The following is a 27,201-nucleotide window of genomic DNA, read 5'->3' on the forward strand; positions in this document are numbered from 1 at the left end:
CGCCCCCCCCCCGCGGAGCCAATGGCGGCTTGCACCCTACAACCAGTCGAAGAAGTCTAATTGATCCGCATCATACCCATCTGGACCTCCAGGATCATCTTCTTCGTCGCCCTCGGACAACAATGGACCTTCTCTGTCCTCCAATCCATTAAAATGAACCGTCATCTCGGTCCACAATTCATGATCCTGCCGGGCTTGGTGGGGACGATCTCCATGCTAGGGTTAGCTTCATTCATCCCCGTATATGACATGGTCATTGTTCCGGTAACCCGGAGGATCACGAAGCTCGACGGCGGGATCACACTGTTGTAGAGGCAAGGAGTGGGGTTGCTGATATCCATTTTTTCAATGGTGATGGCGGCGGCGATGGAGAAGAAAAGGAGGGATTAGTCGTCGGAAGGGGTGGCAATTCCGGTTATCTGGGTGGCGCCGCAGCTGCTGGTTATGGGGGTGGAGGAGGCATTTAATGCGGTGGGGCAAATCTAGTTCTATAACCGGCAATTTCCGGAGCACATGCAGACATTGGCAGGGGCTCTATTCTTCTGTAGCCTGGCGGGGTCGAGTTATTTAAGCAGTTTGTTAATAGCGGTGGTGAAGAAGACGACTGGTGGGGAAGGGAGGAGAAACTGGCTTGAGGATGATATTGATGAGGGGAGGGTGGATTATCTTTATTATTTTATTGTAATTATAGGGGTTGTCGATTTTATTTATTTTCTGATTTGTGAGTTTTTATAAGTACAAGGGAGTGGGGGAAGTGAGGGAAGAGAGGTGAGGGGGATTTTGAGGTTTGTAAAGTTAAGTCTTGAAATTAGTATTATCGTGTATCACACAACAATTTATCTGAACTGTTTTAAGGACGTGCAGCCATCACACGTAATATTTTTTTAGGGTTTAGTTGATATATTTATGCAAAGTATGACAAATAAATAATTTAATGTTGTGGGCTTATTTGTATTGATGTTTATTTATTGTGTAAATGAAAATATATTTATTTGGTGAAGTTTTGGATTAAAATGAATGGATTTAAATTTAAGTATGGTGGGTTTTTTATTTAATGATTTTTTTTAGATCAGTAGCATAATATAATATATGATTGATTGGTGATGTGTTGTTTTGTTGTGAGAAGTTTATGTGTGTGTGTGGTGTGTGTGTGTGTGTGTGTGTGTGATGTGTTGTTTTGTTGTGAGAAGTTTATGTGTGTGTGTGTGTGCGCGCGCGCGCGCGCGCGAGATATTTGATTGCAAAATGATGTTTGTTATTCATTGCATGCAACTTAGCACAACTGCAACTCACATTGCATGCATCTTAGCAACTTAATTTGCAAAAAAAGATATAAAATCACTCCCCCAACTCTCTCCAAACCTTTTTTAGCTCCGGAAAAAAAGAAGATTAGAGCTTTCTTTTCAGTTAGTTCCTCATATCCAACAAGAAGAGAGCAGGTTCAGACTTTGCTGCACATCCAAACTTGAATGTGCTACATTTCTTATGGTCCCCAGTAAGCTTTCTTTTCCCAGACTTCTGGTGGAAATCCACCATCATCTTAGAACATTCTAGAAGCTGGACTTCCGAGTACTTTGTACAGCTCAGTGGTCCCAGTCTAGTGCTTGAATCGTTTTAAACTACACTGAGCTGTGTAGACTGCAGCAGCAACAAGCATTGAAGGCCGAAATTTGAACATTTCATACTCAACGGGGCATAGTTCTATGATATAAGAAGAAAGCAGCTCAATCTGTCTATCAGACTGAGCAGCCTTGAGAAATCTCCTCGTGAACACATTGAACTGTAGAGTGTTTACCATCAAACTTTCGATCTGAAGGACTTCTCTCGTGTAAGCTTGGTCAAAGATGACGATAAGAACTTCAATGACAAGAACCATAATGTCCTCATACTTGCAGGCAAGAAGCATGACTGTTACCCTAACCTGTTGAAGCTTCTTCCTTGGAATGATTTGTTGGGCTAAGAACCTATCTAAAAGAACTTGTGCATATATTTTGATTGTTAGAACATTAAAAATATTATATATATATAAAAGATATGTTCTCTTTATATTTATTGGATGTTGAAATATGTTTGGCCAAAAAATGGCAATATTATTAAAAAAAAAAAATACTTAAAAACACTCCTTTTAAAAAAATAATAATAAATAAAACAAAATCATGAAATATCCATTAAAAAATAAAAAAAAAATTAAAAAATAAATGACCCCTAACGGCCCTAAACACGCAATCTAAAAAAAAAATTCAGCAATTTTATAACTTGCTTGATCATAAACAGGAGGGAAATTTACATCCACACCACTCAATTCCTATGTATTTACATATCTAACACCTAGACTTCATTTTTTTTACATTCATACCACCCAAATCTTTCATATCACATCAAAAAATACCACCATCTTAAATTTGAAAAAGTGAAATACACATCTTCATGTACAGATACGATGGAATGTATGTAAAAACTTTAAATTCAGGGGACAGATGTGTAAATGCATAGGATTTGAGCGGGTATGCATGTAAATATGCCAAAAATAAGCTTCATTGGATGGCACATATACAAGTCTGGCTGCCAGCACTTCCCATGTCATCTGATTCTCTCCACTCCCTGCATTACAACAATTTCAGAGATTTATTAATGAAAAACATAAAATTTACACATTTTTTATGCTTTTCTTAACTAGTATGAAAAAGAAATGACACAAATAACACTCAACATTTGCTTATTTACGGACATCGTGTATTTTCCACCATCATATTATTGGGAATTTGAGAAGAAGTGAAAAGTAAGGATATTCTTGTAAATTTTGAAATTTGGGAGAGAATTTGCAAAATGGCACGTGGAGGGTGTTATAGCTTTTTTAATAGTTCAAATGTTAAATATGCAATTGAGGCTCTCCTATAGTGCTCGTTCGTTAGCTTCACATAGCGCGAAACCGTGGGGTTTTCTCCCATTCTTCGTAGACTCCGATGGGTTTTGAGAAGAAATTTGGTCAAGAAAACAGGAGGCAGTTGCCTCCGCCTACTTTCTATACAGAATCCTTGGTAAAAGAAGAGCTTTCAGATCCAAGAAATTAAGAGGAATTCGAAGCTACAAGCCTTACTGGAGGTCGGCAAATCAGAGTGAAACCACACACCGACGTGGAGTGGGAGACACCAACCAACGCCGGATTTAGACCGACTATATATATATATATATATATCACATTTTTTAAATTAAATAAACTAAAATCTTAAACTCCCCTTTCATAAGGCTTGATTGACTGCTCTAACACATGCATTTGCCTTTCTATTCCTCCTCTGCTTTTTGTTGTGGCTCAACCTAGCACCGCACCTGCACACGTTTGTTCTCTTTCCTCCTTCCTCTTTGCCCCAGAGCCGCTCTACTAGGGTTTGTCAGGGACAGCTCTCCACTTCACGCACGATACCGAGCCCCTTCTCTTCTCCTTTCTTCTTCAACTTCAATCAATTCTCCTCCTCCACGAATGGTGAAAAAATAGAGTGCCAGACTCGATAATCTCCGACAAATTTAAAAAAGTAGTGACGTTGACTACAAACGCAAGCACCTGCACAAGGAGCCCTTAGTTCTTCCTCCTCTTTTGCATAGAAAGGTCGCAACCCAGTTCTTCTCCTTGTACTTTGCTTGGCTAAGGCGTGGCTACTTCACAATGTCTTTCTCTTGCTCTTGTTCTCCCAACTTTTGAAATAACAGATTGACTCCCCAAGTGTACCTCCTATCAATATGATGCCCTAAAGAGTTCCAATAATGAAGTTCGAGTATTACTTAAACTTGGCTAGTGTTCATTATTGAACTTTATAACTTTGTCAAAGAGGCGGAGAAGGTCTATTCTACATTCTTTGGAAATTCATGTCAAGACGGAGATTGCTAAATCTTTGACCAAAATTTTGTAGGTCCCATTTATCATCTCATAAGGAAATTATGATCATTCGGATTAAAGCTTTAGAAAAGTAAATCATATAATACACTTAAAATCTTTTTTAAATGTTAAATGTTGACGAATAAACCTAACATAACTTGCATAATTACAATGTTTCACCCTTCTTAGAATTCACATACACATGTAAGACTGAGATTTATTGCCTTTAGTCAAAAATTTTTTGAAGAAGGATAACCGAAACCTTTATGAAGATTATATAAAAGTTCAGATGGTTCCCTAAAAAAAGGTTTCACTTGAGCAATTTGTCAAAGCCCAGCAATAAAATACAAGTACTTCCTTAATTCAATATATTTATGAAGAAACATGATGTAACCTTACATTATCACCACATTTCAGTTATCATAAAGGCATAAACCATGCTTCTTCTTTAGTGATCAATCCATGCACAAAATATAAAATCAAAAAAATATTAAATTTTATCAATATTTTTCCACATAATGTCAACCCAAAACTTCATAAAAATATCAGTTAATGTGCACTAGTTCGTTAAATAAATGTTTCACTTTAGAAAACAAATATTGCACATTAAGAAAGTATAGTAAACTTTATAAAACACTTAATTTTTCATAGATAAAAAATATTAATGAGTAAAACTGACTTAACAACATAATTACCTTCCATCAGCTTTTTCAAAACCCATAAATAAGGTACATGCTACTATAATAAATTTATACAATGCATGTAAAATGAAAATTTATTGCATTTTGTCAACCACTTTTTGAAGATGGTAAACCTACAATTTCATGAAGATCACATAACTATTTTTTGAAGATGGTAAACCTACAACCTTTTTAACAAAGTCCTGGCCCATGAAAACATGTTACAAGCATCCTCCTTACTCACCATATCAACAAGCCAGGATAAGTTTTATTCATTCCCTCTCCAAACATCCATCACCAGCTTATTAATGTCAAAAAGGCCACCATAAAAATCAGGTAAAAAAACCTTTCTCAAGCAAATTATGATACCAAAAATTGCAAAGAGATGGTAGTAAACATCATTTAAGATGTCCGCAGCCTGGAGAGACCTTCCTTAACATTTACATGTGCCTCTACATCATGTTTGACCAAGAAAAACAGTTGCTGGAGCTCAAGATTTCTAGCATTGACCTGCTCTTCAGTGGCGGACTTCTTCAGCCCAAGATAGAGCATGCTAAAATAAATTAATACTATTCCAATGAAGAGGAGAAGTTCACAAAATAGTGCAAATGCATAGGGAGTGTTCTCAACACCAGAGATTCCATCCATATTGAACCCAAAAAAGCTAACTATTATGGAAACAACCAGCCCACAAAACCCAAAGATACCCAGATTATGAGTAATTTAATAAAGGGCAGCATTAAATATTTTTTTGAACGACGTCAATATCATTAAAGTTGATGAATGTACCGGTTCACAAACTTCAACTCGATTTCATTAGCAGCACAAAAAACAAACTTGCGAGATAGCCTAAAAAATCAAACAAAAAACACATCAGAAAAGAATAAAAATTCAGAATAATGACAGTAGCTGTAGAAGTTAAAATTAGCTATAAACCTACACAACTTTTCTATTAAAGAATGGATAGGTAAGATGCCCAAAAAGTTATGCAAAATGGCAGCCTCGATGTGAAACCATTAAACCATAAGGAGCTGGTTATGGCAAACAGCATATGCTATAATGCAGCTAAAGAAAATGAAAAGTGAAGCTGATAATGCTATCGTTTAAGCCTATCAAAATAAAGAAAAAGCTATTGTTCTTTATCATTACTATCAGCCTTATTCCAACTATTTGGCATGGGTTTATGAATTATTTTTTTCAATTATGTATGTGAATATTATGTGTTGATTATATTTAGTTTACACCAATCTATGTTAACAGCTTCTAGAAAGATTCTTTTAACTTCTGATGTGTTACAAAGAGGTGGATTTTAAATATATAAAGGAATGGGGTTTCACGCTAGATTTTGGAACGACTCCAAGAAAGAAAAAAAAAAAATCATACATTAAGGTTTCTATCCAAAACTAACCCAAATCATGATTGAAAAAATAAATATATATTTTCCCTTGAAATACAATAGGTGCATTGCACAACTTACTCTAAGCCCCAAACAGCTGACAAAAAAAGAACTAAAAACCAATTTTTACTTGATTAAAAAAATATGATGACTATTCTGATAATTTGAGATTCCAATCAGTCTTAGATCCCCTTTTAAAAATTGTTTACAGACTATGAACCTTCCAATAAATCCTACTATCAACTACCTATGACTTTCACATTGAATTTATATATTAGCCTTATTGGTGCATCTTCAATATTATAGAAAAGATTAATTCATCATGCTTTCACTAATCATCCAATTCAGTCGTAGTTCCATCAATCGTCACTTCGTTATTGCATGAACTAAGCATGAATAATGATGACTCAAACAAATGATTTGGTCTATATGTTTTCCCTAGCAATTCAACAGACAAAAAACTAAGAATACTTCTCAGCCTAAAAAGCTCAACTTACAGACTAGTTGAACAATTGTTGGAAGAACTAAGCGCTTCATGTGCAGGTGCTTGCGTTTGTAGTCAGCGTCCCCGCTTTCTGTAAATTTGTTGGATATTATCGAGTCTGGCACTGTGTTTTTTCGACATACGCAGAGGACTTGGTAGATTTTGGGCATGTGGCTAAATTGGGGCAGAAATAGGGGTTTTGAATTTGCATTGAAATAGAATGAAATTGAGGCTTGACTAGGGTCAATTGAAGGTCCAATTTGATGTGTAGGATTGTTATGAAGAGTTTAGGATCAAATTGAGGCAATTGAGTGGGTCATATGGTTCAATTGGGAGAGATTAGGTCATATGGTCAAAATTGAGCTCAAAGCATCAATTTGGCTTGGATTTGGTTTAAATTGTTCATAGGCATGTTCAATTGGAGTTTAGAATTGAAATTGGGAGGAATTGGGGTCAAATTGATGAACATTTGGGGTGAATTTGAGAAAATTGGGTTTTTAAGGGCAAATTAGGGATTTTGGTCAAAGAGGTCAAATTGGGGGTGAGTGGAGTGGTCCACGGTGATTTTGGGAACATTTGGAAGGATTTTGGAATTTTTAGGAAATTTTGAAATTTTTGGGCTAGGAGAGGTATTCGGTAAATGGGGTGGATTTGGGTGCAAAATGCTAGATTAACTATTTAGGTAAAGTTGGAGCGCCAATCACCATAGTTGAGCCATGGACCAGTGGAATCCCTATTTTGGGTCCTACATGTATTGGGAATTTAGGTAAAAGTGAGTGACATTGAGTGCAAATGGGTGTCAGTGAGTGAACTAGCTCCAGACCAACATCAACCCTAAGGTCAAGCAGTCCTATGGGGACTCTCTGTGAGCTCTCTTATAGTAGTTACACCTACTAAATGTTAGAGGTTATGACCAGTATATGGAACTTCAAGTTGAGAAAAGAAGAGTTTAAAATTTATAATAGTGATAGTTCATTTTCTAGTTTTCTAGAAATAGTCAACAGGAAACTACTATGATTAGACCCTAGGCCACTAAAGAGGGAGAAATTAGACCTCAACCAAAAGTAAGGTCAGCAGCTTCTCTAAAATAAGTGAACACGTCATGAACACTTTTAAACATTTTATTTTAAACATTTACTTTATTTTTTATTTATATTTTCACAGATTATGATAACTATGAAAACAATAAAAAATTTTAAAATAAATTCATGAATATTTGGCGAATGTTATCATTTTGATTATAAATATTCGGAGCATTAGCCATCTCTTTTATTGAAAACTAATTAATTTCAAAATTTTCTCAATCAAAACTAGTTTTTTTTTAAATTATTTCATTTATTAATAAAATAAATCATGATCATTTATTTTAATTATCAATTAAGTATTCAAAGTTGAGATCTTTAATTCCAAAAATTAAAAAAAATTAGGTAATTTTAAATATCAAAACTACTAATTTAAAAAATGATTCAAAAAGAGAAGATAAATCCATGTTTAATTTTCATGAAATTGGATTCGAATCGCTCAAAGCTAAAATCTAATTTAGAACATATGCAAACACTTGCAAAAGACACTGACCAAAACAAATAATCATATGTGTTTATTTGAATTGACCTGGTGTATTGGTCATTTACTTTTACAACACGCATTGGTATCTAAATCGCATTCTACGATCATATGTAAAATCCAATACTCTTAGTTTCTCTCTTAATTGATCCCTTAATGCGTAGATCAAGTTGGAGTTGTCTCATAATTAGAAATATAACAATGAGTATATAATTGTATTCTAATCTAATCATTTTCTTTTAACTAGATTATTGCACTTAACATATCCATGCTCTTTTGACTAGATTATTCATGTCATAATCTAGTCACGCTCTTTTGACTAGACTATTACTTATATTCATTTTTTTTACTATACTATTTTATTTTGGTTAGTCGTGATACTTTGAATAGATCATTTCATTTAGTCCATTATACTCTTTTAACTCAATCACTAACTTTAGCTTAATCATACTTTTTATACAAACTTATTTACATATTGGTTTAATTACAATCTTTGAGTAAAATAGCTATATCTTAGATACCACAATATCACATTCACTTGTCTGAAGAATTATCTATATTTACCATCCATAACATTTCTTAATGGAATACATCCATCACAAAAACTAATTTAAATAGGTACACCCATACATTTTAAACTTCACTTAATGTTCTCCCTGAATACTTGGACCCTTCTGATCTTTTAACACATTGAATCACAACACTTGAATCTTCAGTTAAGTAATTATTAACTTCAATCATCTATCCCTCAAATTGATATATGCCTTTGTAGATTTATCTGACAAAGATATTCATTTCATCGTATCCAAATCGCATATGAATGGTTACGAATACAAATAACTTAGAGAATTTCATCTTAAATTTAATAAATTATATCTATTATTTATACCAACTGTAAGTTTACACTTTTAAAATATGAAAAGTTAAGTTTAGATATTAAATATGGTATAAAGGTGAAAAATTAAGTTTATGAATTAAAAAAAGTCTTGGGTGCAAATTTTTCTTACAAAAAAAACCTTGAGTGCAAACTTTTCTTACCAAAAAATAAAAACTTGTGTGCTAATTTTTCTTACAAGATCTGAAAAATTAAGATTCAGCCTTGTGTGCCGCATACATGTGGCATATAAGTGCAAAGTTGTGTGCCGCACGCAAGAAAAGATTCAGTCTTAAATATGTGAAAGTGCAAGATACATGTGGCATATATATATATATATGCAAATCCTCCTTACAAAAAGAAATGCTTAGCCGCATGCATGAAAAGTTTAGATATTAAAAATGTAAATGAGTTTTGTGTGGGAGGGTACAAGTTTACTATTCACTTATTAATGTTATACCTCACTTATTAAAGGGGTTTGTGAGATTTATATTCTTGATTCAATATTTAGAAATTTTTCTTAGTGTTCATAATACTTATGCATTGATATTTGGTGACAGATGTTTATATATATTATTGATTAAGGGTTAACAATTCTCATATATTCATATGTTGATACCAGATTTTGGAAGGTATACTTGCACATCATATAATTCCAATGTGCATACATGCTCCCCAATTTCTACGTATTTGTATATTTAACACTTAACGATTAAATCCCATAGCAAGCTTTGAAACCAACTTAAATTATAAATTGAACACTACTTTTTTTTCTTCTCTTTCTATGGTTGGGTATTTATATGGATCATCGATTGATCTTGTAGTAAAGATGAAATTCTTCCTTGCATTAAAACTATTGAGGACAGCTTGGGCGAAGGCTCTCCAAGCAACCCAAATAGAAATGCAAGGATGGTGTTAAATAAAGTGAACCATGTTAAAGTTTAGGTGTTATATATATTAAATACATAGGGATTGAACACTAAACATGTAAATCTTCTTAACATTCTCATGTGTCCTATCTAACATTAATTGTGGAGATGTTTAGGTTCAAATAGAGACATTCAGAATGTGTCAATATGGACATGGAGCGAGCTATAAGCGGGCGGTTTGAGTTAAAGGGCGGTTATGATGATGTAAAACCATATTCATGCCTATATAACTGAAACTTTTAGAGCAATAACTCATTAGTAGTTGTCCTTCTTACTTCTTTAGGTTGTTGGTACCTTTAACCTCAATCTTGAATGACTTGTGACCTATGGCTTTATAACATCGGTTGATTTGTCTTTATAATATAATTTAAATTATTTTGTGTCCTTCAGACAAAATACAAAATAGAGCTTATCAGCACTAAACCATAACTGACGCATAAATCATGACATGACATGACCTTTCTTGAATTGAATGCACTTGATTTTGGGGGATTGAGAGTTTTAGATAGGCTTAAATGATCTTCATTAACTAAAAAATACTAAAAGCCTCAAATTTAGATCAAACATCATGCATCAAACTACATTTATTTTGCATGCATCTACTAAAATTAAAAAAGACAAGCAATATCATCATAATATAACACATTAATTTTTTATTCTATTGGAAACAATTTTCTCTTGAAAGTAGCACAAAAAAAAAAATCTTTTTTGAATACAACAATCTTAAAACAAAGAAATCAAGAGGGGCACTTTGAACTTTCCTTCTTTTGCTAGTAAAAGTGACAAATTTTTGTTTACCTATCATCCCACCGAGAAAGTCGATAATTTAATTGTGTTATGACCTCATGCACATATTTATAAGTCGCAGTTCCACTAGGAAGAAGTAGATCCTGCAAAAGGTCATGCTATCAAAATTATGATCTATGCTAGATATGAATTATTAATATGTCAAAGAGTCCGTTCTAATTTATAATAGCATTTATAAATCTCGTAAATGAAAAAAACAAAACAAATACATGTTGAGAATCAATAACATATTCATCAAACCTGCAGTATAAAACATCTAATAGGAAAAAAAATAAAAATAAAAAACAGCTAATTAATGTAGATACTTAGGAAAGATACGGTGCCAACTACCTTCTGAATTTCCATGTTTAATTCTCTCTCCTAAATTATTTTTAGCCCAAATTGGCTCACATTTTTTTTAAACAAAACCACTTACAATGAAATTCTAACCCTTGATCTTTTTTTCCCTGATATCTTTTGCTTTAATTTGTATCTATGATAAAAGTTTTATACCTTTCCACGGATAATATTAGATCCAATAATAAACTCATAATTATTTAACATATTTGTGTAAGTATAGATATTTTAAAAGCAGTAAGACGTGTTGATGGGAGGCTATAATTTAATTAGGGGTTAATTGAAAAAAAAACTGTTTGGAGTATTTTGGGGTTAAAACATTTGGTCATTAATATCTTTCTTAGGTATATATAATAATTAGCTGTTTTTTTTTTAATTTTTCTATTTGATGTTTTATACCGCACGTTCGATGAATATGTTATTGATTCTCAACATGTAATTGTTTTGCACTTCCTCTTTACGAGAATTTATAACTGCAATTATAAATTAGAACGGACTCTTTGACATATTAATAATTGCAGAACCTCAGACTAATTCCTTCAAAATAATTCAGAACCCTGTACACTCAGTTTCAAATATAATTTTGAGATTTCCATAAAGTAAAAGTAACATGGAGTCAAGCGAGCAAGAGTTTCAAAAGTTTCATCCTTGCGGAGAGAGTGCTCCTGTATGTGACATTTGGACTGATGGACTTATATGCGTTTTTGAGTTTGTTCGAGGATTGAATCGTACGTCTAATAGCCACTGTGTTCCTATTGGACTAGCAAGGATTTCTGAACTAGTGAAAATTATCGAAGATGATGCTAAATGATCTTCGTAGCAAATAAATTTGATAGAGGATGGAGATGATTTTATAGTTTCTGGTGTTGTTGCTCCATATTGGCATGTCCTGAAGAACCTATATGGTGGTGTCACGTATTTGCGGGACATTCATCTGTTTATGCATGGCTCAGTAATGCTCACTGACTATATCCAACTATTAGTATTTCTTTGAGAGATGAAAGCAGACATATTAGTGATTGTATTGAGTATTTTGTGTTTGAGATGAGTTCTAATGTTTGATCTAATTTCATGTTAGTGCCACATTTTCTGTTTTATTGACTAGTTTCTTGAAAATGTTGTTACCTCCCATAATTGTAGACCTTGGTATGCTTAATGAATGTGAGTTTTTTGGATTTTAAAATGAATTGTGAATATTGTTAATGATGATATTTTAGTTGTTAAATGAATATTTTTCTAGTGATATTATCATTTTATCAATTTGAGAGTTAGGGTTGTGAATTTTTTTTTTATGTTGAGAATATGTATAATTCACATGTGATTCATACATGAATTAACAATTCACATATGAATTAACCTTGTTCAATTTGAATATTTTAACTTTTTTAAATTCTGTTTAATTGATAACCTTATATATATAGGATGTTTTCATTTCTCTTTTCACTGAAGATGGATAGTTTTTCAGATTCATGTCAGAGTGGCAGGAGAGCTATTATTTGAGTTGTTGGGGTATTCAATTAGTGAACCATTTTAGTAACCGCGATGCATGTCAAAGGTTTCGCGTCAAAAATAAAGGTCACAAGGATCACTGAAGTGTAGGTGATTACATATGAAATACAAGTCATCATTTATCATACCGATTCATAATTTTGTACAACTAATAATTCATATCTAGTCTAGATCATAATTTTGATAGCACTACCTTTTGCAGGATCTACTTCTTGGTGGAACTGCGACTCATAAATTTGTGCATGAGGTCATAGCACAATTAACATGCCGTCTTCCTTAGGCATGAGGTCATAGCTCTGCCCCAGGATGCTGTTGCAGGGAAGCTGACTGGTTGTTTTTTGCAGTTGTGTGAAAACGATTAAGGGATAGTTGTGTCTGGAAAAATGACAATCCTATTGGAATTTCAACAACAATATTCTCATTTCGTTGAGATTAGGGATAACCCCAACATCAGTTACCCCCTGTTAAATTGATGTTGGCGTCGCCCCATGATGATATTGAGTTTTGATGTTTTTGAGCCCTTCTATATTTTTGTGTTTTGATTACATACTATTATTTTCTTATGAATTAAGTGGTTAACTTAGTGGGAAAGAATTATAGTAATGGACATATTGAAATATGGATCTTGTTAATTGGGAGATCTCATTCAGATTAGTACATGGTTGTTTTCATTCTTTTTTTTTTGCCTAAAATGCATACTTAAATTTATGCCAACATGAGTATGGACTTGGGAGGCCACAACACACTTAAAAGCCCTAGGAAAAGTAATTAAAACTTGTCATCCTCCTAATAGAAGTGGTTGAATACCAATTCATCTACCACCCACTTTACAACTTGTCAGCCATTTTTTATATTTCTGAAAATAAGATTCAAAACTTAAATTTAATATAATATATAATGTAATTTGAATTTTTTAAAAATTATTTTTTTTTAAATTATGAAACCGGATAGAGCTCATATATCTAATAGTTTAAATAGCTGAGCACGATACCACAACTGATATATCATCTTAAAAGATGAGAGTATCACTTGTTAGTAGGCATAACTAATTAAACTTAAAAGTTTATCACTTTATTTTGGCCTGCAAATTTATAGCCGACAAATTTCTCTACCTAATGCACAGATTAGACATGATTTAGATTAATCTGAGTTTTCAATTTCCTATATAGGCAAACCCATAGAGTTAATTACATCTTAGACAACGGAAGTCACCTAAGAAAACTCTCGATTAAAATCAGTGTTTCGTCTTCAAGAATTCAACGTTTAAATTTCCACGATTGTTTATAGAAAAAGTCAAGTGGAATAAGTTCAAATAAGAACATTTATTTTCAGAATCCAAATGAGCAAATATAGGAGATGTTGAAGATACTGAATAAGATTCAAAGACATCTCAAACTAATCTATGGTTTTGTTTTACATCTTTGAAAGAAAAATCATTTAATATTTCAGTCCTGAAGATTAGTTAGATATTCAAGACTTATATTGGCATATCATATGCAAATGACTCGAAAAAATAGGAGGATTTATGTTGTACCAAACTACGACCTTGAAATCCTAAAAAGTTTAGGACTTATATCATACGTACAAAGTCCTAAAATATGATATGAGGGTTTATGTTGTACTAGAAGAACAACCTCGATGTCCTATAGATATGTTAATTAAATCGATCAAAGTTCAGTTTATGCTCCTACCATCTTTCTGTTGTCGTCTCGATCGTTGCCCGGAGATGAATCTTCATTCGACCAAGTCAACGTCTCGTCCCAGAAAAAAGAGAGAAAAGAGAAAATAATGCCTCGAACAGTCTATCCTACGGTGTTATACAAACATACTAGAAAATAGTAACTAAAAGCATGAGTACAAGTGGATGTATACAGTACAATGGAGTAATTAAAGGAAATAACTAAGTAGTAAAGTACTGTAAAAGAAAAAGACAGAAAGAAAGCTATAAAATAAAGTACTGTAAAGAAAGAAACGACTATGCAATAAAGAAAGAAATATACAGTAGAGAAAATAAAGAAACTGGAACAATTAAAATGCGTACATGGTTAATTATGTTGATGTTTCAAAACAAATTACAATAACATAAAATGGATCAGATAAAGATTTGCAGATTATGTATATGAAAGATTTAATAAAGCTGAATGATAAACATATGAAATTTTGAAGTGGGTTATAAGATTTTAATTTGGGGGTAGACTCAGACTAGACTTTTTTTTTCCCTCGATCTCCCAGGCTACTGATATATTAAACTCTACCTATCAATATCAATCAGAGGTCACCAACGAAATCACCCCTATAGTCGAGCAGCCCTAAACCCTGTCATTTAATTGATGAGTGAACTATATAGTATCTGAACTTATTATGATGTGGTGCATTTAATAAGTGATATTTATTATGCAGTATCCAAACTTTCAAAAGAAATGTAGTATTTGTTCTTGTAGTATATGTTGGGTATTGTCTAGTGTGTAATATTTGTTGTGTTATAAGTATAGTATCTGTTGTGTAGGAAGTGATGTGTAGTGTTTATTGTGTAGTGTAGGATTTATTGGGTAAAATATAGAATTGCCGATTAAAGGTGGGTAGTGTACCTATATAGGATGCATGGAAAGTAATATTTGATATATGGAGTGTTTAAATTTATCAATTAAGAATGTGGTGTACCTATCTAAGGTGTATGAAATGTAATACTTGATATGTGGAGTGCATATGTGTGTGATATCAAAAGTATATATATATTAATTAATGTATAGTGTCTAAGGAGTGGTATTTACTATTTTATAAATGTGGCATCTATCATTTTGTGGATATAGTATCTGCTCTTTTTGCAAGTGTAGTATCTGTGTCGTGTTTATAGTATATGTTCTTTTTTTAACTACCAATTCTCAAGCCTTTTAAGAAAGGGTTAGGAATACCGATGATTTAAGGAAGCGAAAGGGCATCTCACTGATTGAAAATTGATTATATGTTTTCAGCTATAAGAAGAGTTGATTGGTGGATCTTTGCATCATTGCCTGTTACCCCACATCTCGAACTTATAGGCCACCTCGGTATTCCATATGCTTATCCAACCATTTTTTTATATTTCAAGACTCGAGATATTAAAATATAATGTTTAAGCAACTTTATAATACAGATCATCGCAAAATTTGACATAGTACACAAGCTTTAAATGTTAAGCATGGAATGATAAAAAAATATTTGCCACTAACAAAGGTATTAGATCTTGTGTCTAAAAACAATAACCAATCTCCCACCCAAACAATTAAAATGTATTGAATCATATTTTTTTATATCATAATTTCTCAATTATAGGTACACAAAGGGACCAACCAAACACAAACAAGGGCTCACGACATAAGGACAACAAAGGAGAAAGCCACCAACCAACACCCAACATAAATGAACCAACAGGTAAGGGCTCACGACTAGGGACAGCAAAGGAGGAAGCCACCAGCTGACATACTCACAAATAAAGGACTGCCAAGAGGGCAAAATCGAACCCAACAAGTTGCCAAAAATCAAGCCACCACCAAGCCAAAACGGAGCCCAACAAGGGGCCAAAATTGAGCCACCAGAAAGAAAATTCCACAGAGCCTTAATACCAAAAATTTGCACCCAACATATATTCTGAACAGGGGCAGGTAACAGTAAGCAGAGAAACGTAGGTAAGCCCCAAAACCAACATCTCAAAGCGTAGTAATGAGTTCCAGAATACATTTGACTAGGAGTAACAATAATGGGGAGCTTAAAAATCAGGCCCCAAACCAACGTTTAAAACACCAAAAAAATTATTCCAGTATATATTCGAATAGAGGGGCAGCAGGAAGCAAAACAGAGCCACCAAAAACAAACCTCCAAGAGCTTAAAAATCCAATAAAAGCCATATGAATATATTTCGAGTAGGAGGGTAACAGGGAAGCACAAAAGAAAGCCCCCAAAGTAAAATCTTCACAAGCTTCATTATCAAATCAGTACAACAAAGGAAATTGCAGCTCATAAGGCTAAAAAAGCCCAAAAATCCCCATGTAAACCTAGGCAGCAAGGAAAACTGCGAGCTAACACAAAAAAAAGCACAAATGGGTGTTCTCGGATAAGGCAGCAAGGGAAGGCCACCAACCAACACCAAAAGGGATCACAATTGAATGCTCACGGGCCAAGAGACCAGTCCCAAAATAAAGAAATTCGAAGCATTAAAACCAAAATTTTCATTCAACACATTTCAAACGGGGCAGCAGTTATAAGGAGCAAAAGCAAACCCCAAAACAACTACTCAACATTAGAACAGATTCAAACATGCATTCAAATAGAAGTAGCAGCATAAGGAGGAAAACCGAGTCACCAAAACAAATTCTGAATGCAGTAATAACCCAATCTAATATAACAATCTTAAGGTTCAAATAAACATTCCATATCGAAGCAGATCCGTTGAACAACAATTCAACATTAATATGCAGAAACAGTGAAGTAGAATATATATCAATAAAAGAGCATTGCTTCTTCCTCAAAGCAATAATTGAACTGGAATATTAATTCCAGCCAAACTATCAACCCAATGTTTATCTCAAACAAACTTGTTATTACGAAACAATAATTTCGTGTTACAAATGAAAGAATGTATAATGAAGCTTAAGCATCATATTGAAATGTTTCAATCAGAAATGATTCGAAAGTAATACATTGAAATAGATCATCCATGGCAACAACTTAATTAGGGCATGACATCGTATATTCCAAATTATTGCGTCCAAAACTTCTTCTAAACTTTGGCAATCTCCAAACAAAAAATATACACACATTCAACAAATTACTTCATACAGAAAGCGGGAATTACAATTCAAAAGAACCTCAAATGCTTCAAGGAGAACGAGCCTAGCTTAGGAAGAATAGGGTGAATTAAATTATATACAAAATTTATTAAAAACACAAGAGAAAACCATAGATCCCATGGTCAGATTTAAGACATAAAAGGGATAAAGAAATCTTGTAAATCTATCAAGTAGCAACTAAGAAATCCAAGGACTTACTAACTCATTATTCCATGTTTTAGTCCTTATTAAACAATAAACCTTAACACTAAAAAGATCAAATAGAAAGGTTGAACATCAGACTTATGTTTCAAGCCAATCCGTCAATATATAGTTGAGATCCAACATCCCTAAATAAAAAAAAAATGTAATGAGACAGAAGAAAAGCAAATAAAAGAAAGAACCCTGAATTACTTCCATTCAGACATTAATATTCCTCCAAATGCTTCCAAAAAAGATTTGATGCCATCGAATTGATTTATAAGTAAAATTTGAATGTAAAGCCACTTTTCAAGTAAGCAATCGTACTATCAAAAATAGAAATATGAAAGAAGGAAACAAGATGAGTTGCTTCACAAATCCACTCATCAAACATTTGTAAGCATAAAAGACTTTCAAGGAAATAAAATCAAAATCCTTCCTGATTACAAGTAAAACGATGAGGATCTTTACTTCCAGAAACTGCAAAAGAAAACTCAGAAGCAGAAATTCTGAAATCGCGAGAAAGAAACAACAGCCTAATATCCATCCTCAACGCTTGAAAAAAATCTCCACCCCGAAATTCTCCCTCACGGGGGCATTTATAGTCGACGAGAGGGTAGAGGGACTCATCGACGGTGAGAATCGTGGAGGTGACGAGAAACACCAAAAAGGTAAAGAAAATATCCTAATTCAAGAACAAGAGGGTTACCAAACTCGTTTGAGCGGGAAAATTCATTACAATAATTTGACCGAAAGTCATAACCGGAGACGAGTGTCGGTTGTAACCGGAGAGAAAGGAGGTGACCGGATAAACAAAAAAGAAGCTTCAAAATTCGGCCGATAAGAGCAAGGGTTCCGGTAGAGAGGAGGCAAATGGAAAGAGCCAGGGCTCGGTTCGGTCCCCAGAAAAGAAAGGGGAGGCACTTGTAAGGGAGTTTAGCATTAGGGATTTAAAGTTTTATTTTCTTTAAAATAACGATTTTTTATTATTTCGGTCCGATCGAAGCCGTTTAACGAGCAAAATTGTTGACTGATCCTCGCATAAGTGACAACCAAAGTCAAGCATATCGCTCGCGGTGGCAATTCAAACATCGCACACGTCATAAGGTCCACCTTTGTCTTTCAAATTTCTATAGAAGTTCAACTTGAGCTTCAATATGTCCATTTTTCAATCGACTCAATCGAAAGTTGAGGATCTAAAACCGTCCATATGAAACTTCAAAAAGTGAAGAAATAGCTCGAATTTCTAAGTGTATGTCTCAGTCCAGTCCTCTAGGAGAGTCAAAATAAAAAATCCCAAGGCTAGATCCTAAGGAATCTAGGGAAGGGAAAAGAAGACCTCAAAATGAGGTCAACACACCTTTCAACTCCATCTGTTGTTCCTGACCTTTGTCATCACCCTTAACCTTCTTTTTGTTGGATATGAATTCAATTTAGATATTTTGACCTATTATGCCTCGATGGGTGTTTCATAAGGAGCTTTTGTTAAATTTTCTATGTTTAATCTGCCTATCTTAATAGATATTACCATGCAACTTGGTCTGGGATTGAGATCAAACTTTTCATGATTAGCACTTGAGCTTGAATGAGCTTAATCAATTTCCAACACCTAATTCTGTAAGCTTAAGAGATCAAGAAGTCAACATGAGTTCTCTTTTACACGTTCATTAATATATACTAACTAATTAATTAATGTTTGGTGCAAAGATCCAATTAATTCATTTAGAAATAGAAACACTAATAATTAATTATAACCTAATGAAGATTAGAGGTGAATTAATTAGAATTGATGGAAGAAAGAGGAGTTTTGTGCAAGAAGCAAACTAGATCATTTAACATAAGGAATTGTCTAATTGACTTATATGTGTCAATTTAGTTATATGCATGAGATACGTAAATCTTTCTTTTAGAATAAGATCGTGATAGATATATGCGCAGGAAGTGAAGTGAAGTGAAGTGATAGTGATAGATATTTCAGAGATCTCTTGAAAGTAAGGTGAGTGATTATTTTCTTTTATGCCTTAATTTAATATTTTATTAAATGAACAAACGTTTTCTTATATGGTTAAAAATAAGTATTTCATTAATGTCTAATATTTTGAATGTCTCATACAAAATAACAATTGGGGGGAAATAATACACATGTGGATGTACATTTTAAAAGATTTTAATTGATTTGAAAGGTTAAGGACTAAGTCATAGAACGAGACTGGCAAGGGATTCAATGTATTAGTACACGTTGAAGAAAATGATAAATGTGTACCTTCAGATATAATTTTGAAGGTATATTCGAGCATAGTTTAGGGATAACAGCGAGTCTGACGGTAATTTTGTGATGACTATAAAAGAAGTTAAAATAGTAATACTTAAACTGAAATAAGAAGGGATAAATTTAAAACTAAAATTTAAAGTTTTATAAATAAATAAACTAAATTTTTTTTTGTCATTCATGTATAACATAGCATAAAATTTTAATGCATGTTATATCATAATTACTCATTCATACCTATGGTTGTAATTATTTTTTTTTAGGAGAAGAAAAATTTTAGGTTGATATGTTTAGTAGGAGAGATTTGGTTTACAGGAGGGCTGCATTTAATAGGTATTAGTTTGTGAAGTGGTTTTAGTTTTTAATTATTTATTTCTATATAGAGACAATTTATATATTGATTGGAGATTATTGTCTACAACTGATATTTTATCTAAATTTTAATGCACTTTATTAATTATTGACTCTTTTATATATATTGGAAATTTCTGAAATTTTATGAAAATAAGAATAAAATGTTAATATCGTCTGACTGCATTACCAGCCTTAGTTAATTTTAAGCACCAGGTCGGGTCGTGACATGCACGAATGAGAAGAACAAAACAACTGGCAACATCACCGAATTTCTCTTGATTTGCTAACGCACGAGTTGTCAAAACACGAATAAGAATGCCTCGATGATTTAAGATGACGAAAGTGATGAAGCACCGGAACACGGATGAGAGATTTCTTGGCTCTGGTATCATGCAGAATTCTAGAAAAAAATGTTATTTCTCGCTAGCTACAATGCATTACACCTTACCACACATAATAATAATAATAATAATAATAATAATAATAATAATAATGAAAGGAACCAAAATAGGAATCCCTCCAAAATAAGAAAAAAATAGAAAATGAAAATATCCAATAGCAGAAATACAATTGGTGAAATATATTTTACGGATTCTTTCCCAGTGCAGATTGACACTTTCAAATACTCTCTTTCCTTTTTTTCTTATTTAATTTCTTGTTTTTATTATTTAATTTTGCAATAACCGCGAGTCTTTAACATTTCTATCCTCTTGAACTTTTTTTGCAGTTATATTGCTCCCCTCTATCTTTTTTTTCTCTACGTTTTTTGCTTGCAATTTTTTTAAGTTACATTTTTCTACCATTTTTGTAACCATTTTAATATCACGGACAAAATCTTTATATAGTTAGGAATTTATCACATGACTAGCCATTTTAAAATTTGGAAATTTACTTCTGTAGAACCTAATTCTTATGCATTTACCTATCTCATACCTCAGAACCAGGACCAGGACTCTACCATGTATGAAAATGTGGATTTCACTATTGCAGAGTGGTGAAAAGGATAAGTTGAGAGTTTGGTTTGTAGAAAAGAAAGTTTGGGAGTGAGATAGGTAAATACATAAGAATTGGGTGTTGTATGTAAATTCCCCTTTTAAATTTCAGTTTTTAAGAAAATTCTTAAAATTTTCTTCTATAGGATGAAATTGCACTGGCTGTTATGAGTAACAACTTCTCTTTTATTTCGAACTTCAAACAATTGATGAGAAAATCCGGGAATTATCAATCTGCCATATTGTTTATCCAAGCATTGACTTCCAAAAGGTTTGTTTCTTACCTTCTGTAACATTATTTTTATTTTAGTTTACAATCTAGTAAGGGGAGGCAAGCATGCTTTCAGCACCTTTCTTCTTAATTATTATATTGTAACATGAACAAGAAGCTTCAGTCATCTGCTTTTATAAAATTGATGTGTTTGGATATAGCTTTCTTGTTTTCTACTTGATCCATCTTTTCTATGTTTTCTTCTACACTTGGATTATTTTTGTCCCTTTTGACAATTATTACAGTAGTTTAGCTATCTCTACATGCGAACTACATGCATCTGTTATCCATATATCCAACATTCAAACTTTCATTGTGAAATACATGCCTGCTTGTTTAAAAAAAATGCTTCTAAAAAAAATGCACGTCTTTAATTTCGTTTTCTTTTAAAGATCACAATAACAGACTATATACCTTTTCCATGTGATAGGAAAGATTTAATTGGCACGAAATCAAAAAGCAAAATTTGGATGTTAGATTTGTAAATACATAGGAATTGGGTGGTATGTATGTAAACATGAAACTTTAAATAAAAGAATATAACTGATTACAAAAATCTGTATGTACAAATTCAAGTCTAAATTTTAAATCAATTAAAACATATGAGAAATTAAAAAAATTTGCACAAATATTTATTCTGAGTAATATATGTATGTATATACATTGCAAATCCAAGCATATATATATATATATATACCTGTACATTTTTTAGTTTGGACATGCAAAGAAAAAATATTCATAATATCATAAAAAATTTATTAAGATATAGTAGTTGCGGCCATAAGTTCAATATAAATTGCTGAAATCAGCTCAATCAAGTCTAAAACTATCAAATAAGCAAATTGTGTATGATCATCATTACTCGATTCCATATAGACTGAAGAGCTTTTAATGTTATGGAGTATAGTAATAGCAGATTAGCTCAGTAGCAAACAGATTACTTAGACCAAACCCTTCAGCATATAAAATGGTTAATTACAATTCGGATATATATATATATATATATAACAAACCTGCAACATAGCATAAATTTATCTAAATTCATTTAGAAGTTGATACAAATACTAACATGCATGGGTTTGCATAAATGATATAAACCGCAGCTCTTTAAATAGAGCCTGAATTATTCATAAACTTCGGTGTAATATAAGGATGAGATGAATTACTCTATTTGAGACATTTATTTCCCCATACAAGTATATTCTTATATACATATATCTGAATATTAAAGGTTAAGAAATGATCTCCAAATCAAAAATAAAGAAAACAATTATAAGTAACATACAGGCCTATAATAGCTAGATTAAGAGTATCGCATAAAAATTATATGTTGTATAAATAGACATAAAGATTATGTAATAGCGAGCGGAGCAAGTGAGCACACAAGAACTGAATGGACTATAAGTAAACACCTCTTTCAAGGTATTTACACTCGATCCTTTGTATATTTATATTTGTGATGATACATGCCTTAAATAGCATATTCACGGGTACAACTTGAAGTTTTTCAATTCACAATATACAAGTCAATCTTCCTTCCTCTTAATCACAATTAAATGAATCGAACATACCAAAATCCTAAAGAAAAGATAAGATAAGACAAAAAAGGTTTTATCATTGACAAAGGAATTAACATAAGGTCGTAAAGCTGCACCATAATATCCTATAATAAAGCAAGAGGATCGAGCCCTCCATCTCTCCTATAGCCTCTAATTCTCTTTTATTCCTGACTTGTTATAGAGTAATGAAGGGAAACCAAGACAAAATATATAAGAACCAACTAATCTAACTAGGGTAGGAAGGAGCGTCGAGCCGCACACTGCAGAAGTCTAACCATCTATTTCCTATAAACCAAATATTATACGTTCCTTTACATAAAAACTATAAAATCTATGCAAACACGCGTTTGAAACTAAATTAATATATGTAAAAGAAAATAAAAGAATCGAGAGACAATGCTTATTACACTTTAAATGTTACGAGTGTAAATAATCCAAAATTTCAGATAAAATTGTATGTATATCACTATATTTGTATGTGAAAAGAACAAGTTTATTTAACTATAACAATTTTATAAAATAACAAGAAAGCGAATGAATATGGACATATTATGTGTAAGTATATAAAAACATAAAGATGGTGTAGTGAATTTATGAATATTTCCTCACCCAACTAGTGAAAAAATAAATAAATAAATAAAAACTATCCATATCAACCTCGATGAAAAGATATAAGTCATACCACGTATATATTTTTGAAAGATATCTATGCATCTCACCCAATTATCTACAAATTTATATATCTAACTTTCAAAATTTGGAATACATAAACATACATTCTACGTAAAATTATAGGAAAGAATGTTAATATTGTTTCTCATATATGGTTAAAATAAAACTTGAAAGGCTATGTACATAGATTAAAATTTTGAATATGAAGTATAATGATATATAATAATTGTATGCAAAACATATATATATATACTAGTACTGATATACTTATTGCGAATGTTAGATGGTTATAATAGTATCTTTAATTGAATCCCAATCACAAATGACCAATACTGAAAATCCCTCGAGAAGACCAAAGAAGAAGAGAAGAACTTACTTTTCAGAGAATGTAAAAAAAAGAGGCAAATAAGTTTTCCAAATCACACAAATTAATCACCTAAAGAAACTTTTATCGAATAAAATATCATTCATATAACTGAACCATAAACTTTCTTAAATTTAAAGTAGGAAGAGCTTAACTATTCTCAACAATCCATAAAAGAAAACCGAAAGGAAATCTGAAATCATTGAAATGTGAAACTTACATATACATTGATCTTAAATCGAAATAAAAATAAGGATAAAATCTGGTATATAGTACTTCAATCTTTATTCACAAGTAATTAGATGATTGATTACTCATAAATTTTTTTCAATTTTTAACAATAGCCAAGAAACTATTTCAATATACATGCTCTTTACAGGACAACTTCCTTTTCATGACCGTAATTAAAGCAGAACATATATTCTAATAATTTCGAAAGAAAACAAGGTAAAGCGCTAATAAACCCATCGACTTATGATCAAAAGCTTTATCATTAACTCCTAATTGTTCAAATAAAGACGTAAAAGAACTTCAACATGAAAGCAAACACCACACTAGAGCATAACATCGAGTAAGGGAAATACACCAAGAAGCAATAATAGCAAATAAACCAGCCATGACGGATAAAGTGCATGTATCTTAGTCATTTCACCATCAGGAAAATAAAACCCCAATTCATTGTAGAAAATACTTTCAAAAATTTTAGGAAATATGAATTTCATTATCAATTTTAGCTTATCCGACATTTTAAGTAACATTTTAAATCAATCATTGAAACAATACAAGAAGATGCCGAAAACCATTAGTAGTATACTATAGTCATTCTCAACTCCATCCATAATAAAATTCCTTCTAAATCCATAAAGATGCAAGCAGACATAAGAGTAAGAGAAATCCTGTAATAACAGATGAAACAAATATTATATTAAGTGTTTTTAGTAAAATCCACTTGCTTCTCTTTATTAACTCATAAGAAATGCATAGTATATTTGAGGAAATATCATCAAATAAAGTACAATCCAAATAATTGAACCGAAATTTTTCCATAAACTAAAGCATGGTTGGGTTTTATATTTTGAAAGGGAATTTGCATTTCATTAATCTCAAATCAAATTTCAGATGATAGGAAAAAAAATTAAACTTATTATAAGAACTTGTGAATTTTAAATCAAGTATATAACCATTTATTTCATTAGGATCAAGCATATGATTATAATCCATAATTTCAAACAGCATTTCAAACGATGAATCGATTTAGAACTATAAGCAAATTTGTATTCAAAGGATATAATCGTGAACAAGTAACAAAATTTTACCTATGATATAAAATATTTCATATTCGAGCCACAGAAACGAATGAATATAGAAATATGATTCTCACTTGAAATGCTTGATGAAAAGCCCTAAATAGAACAGGTAGTCAATATCATTTAAGATGTCTGCATCCTGGAGACACCTTCTATAACCTTCGCATGTGTTTCTACATCATGTTTGAACAAAAAAAAAAAAACAACTGTTGGAGCTCAAACTTTCTAGCATTGACCTGCTCTTCAGTGTTGCCTTTCTTCAGCCCAAAATAAAGCATGCTAAAATAAATTAATACTATTCCAATGAAGAGAAGTCCACAAAACAGTACAAATGCATATGAAGTGTTCGTAGAGCAAGAGATTTTATCCAGATAAATCTCAAAAATGCCAACTATTATGGAAACAAACAGCCCACAAACCCCTAAGATCCTCAAATTGTGAGTAATTCTCAGACTTTTATCCTGATAGACAAAATTCATATAACTATAAAGAATGCGGGTTATTAAAGGTATAGAAGATAAAACATGATTTTATGTTCATAAATACCTCCAAACATGCACGAACTGTGCTTTGAAGAACTTCTTGAATGATGAAGAGTCGTCCACGAACTGCTTCCTGCTCTTGTAGTTTTTTAATTCCTTCCAGTAAACTTTTTGTGGCAGTTCCTCTCTAGCTGCAGAATCTCAAAGACAATTGTTTCCTTTGCATGTAATGACCATTGAACAAAACGTTTGCTGGAAGGAATTAAAAATACTATAAGTGAAATGCTACAAAAACAGGAAGCAGTTTATGGACGACTCTTCACCATTCAAGACGTCCTTCAAAACACAGTTCACTAATGTTTGAAAGTATTTATGAACATACAATCATGTTTAATGTTCTATACCTTTAATATCTCACATTCTTTATAGTTCTATGAATTTTGTTTAACAGGATAAAAGTCTGAGAATTACTCATAATCTGGGGATCTTAGGGGTTTGTGGGCTGCTTGTTTCCATAATAGTTGGCCTTTTTGGGATCAATCTGGATGAAATCCCTGGCGCTAAGAACACACCCTATGCATTTGTACTTTTTTGTGGACTTCTCATCTTCATTGGAATAGTATTAATTTATTTTAGCATGGTTTATGTTTTTAGCATGCTTTATGATGGGTTGAAGAAGCTGGACACTGAAGAGCAGGTCAATGCTAGAAAGCTTGAGCTCTGACAACTGTTTTCCATGTTCAAACATGATGTACAGACACATGCGAAGGTCAGGGAAGGTGTCTCCAAACTGCGGACATCTTAAATGATGTTGACTACCTTTTCTATTAAGAGCTTTGCATCAAACCTTTCAAGTGAGAATCATATTTCTATATTCATTCCTTTTTGTAACACGAATATGAAATAGTTTATATCATAGATAAAATGATAAAATTTTGTTACTTGTTCATAAAGGTTATATCTTTTGAATATAAATTTATTTATAGTTCTAAATCGATTCATAATTTGAAATATTGTTTGGATTATAGATTATAATCATACGCTCGATCCTAATGAAATAACCAGTATATAACCAATTATTTCATTAGGATTGAACATATGATTATAATCTATAATTCCAAACAGCATTTCAAACTATGAATCAATTTAGAACTATAAGCAAATTTGGATTCAAAGAATATAACACTTATGAATAAGTAACAAAATTTTACCTATGATATAAAATATTTCATATTCGAGCCACAAAAACGAATGAATATAGAAATATGATTCTCACTTGAAAGGCTTGATTAAAAACCCTAAATAGAAAAGACAGTCAACATCATTTAAGATATTCGCAGCCTGGAGACACCTTCCCTAACCTTAGCATGTGTCTCTACATCATGTTTGAACATGAAAAACAGTTGTTGGAGCACAAGCTTTCTAACATTGACCTGCTCTTCAGTGTCGGGCTTCTTCAGCCCAAAATAGAGCATG

The 27,201-nt window shown here is 32.3% G+C and overlaps 1 protein-coding gene and 1 pseudogene across 1 annotated transcript in view; both read right to left on the reverse strand.

Annotated features, from left to right (window-relative positions):
- Positions 1 to 4,592, reverse strand: part of LOC110020722 — a 21,922-nt pseudogene extending 17,330 nt beyond the window's left edge.
- A 47-nt stretch (positions 4,593 to 4,639) lies between these two features.
- Positions 4,640 to 27,201, reverse strand: part of LOC110020723 — a 43,081-nt gene continuing 20,519 nt past the window's right edge. The window contains exons 3-5 of the mRNA XM_020718915.1: positions 10,596 to 10,687; positions 5,341 to 5,400; positions 4,640 to 5,104 (exon numbers count right to left, since the gene is read on the reverse strand). Coding sequence (XP_020574574.1) covers positions 4,954 to 5,104; positions 5,341 to 5,400; positions 10,596 to 10,687 — 303 coding nt within the window. The 3' untranslated portion in view covers positions 4,640 to 4,953. The remainder of the gene's footprint in view (positions 5,105 to 5,340; positions 5,401 to 10,595; positions 10,688 to 27,201) is intronic.

The sequence above is a fragment of the Phalaenopsis equestris genome, unplaced genomic scaffold (assembly GCF_001263595.1).
Source record: "Phalaenopsis equestris unplaced genomic scaffold, ASM126359v1 Scaffold000107, whole genome shotgun sequence".
NCBI lineage: Eukaryota > Viridiplantae > Streptophyta > Magnoliopsida > Asparagales > Orchidaceae > Phalaenopsis > Phalaenopsis equestris.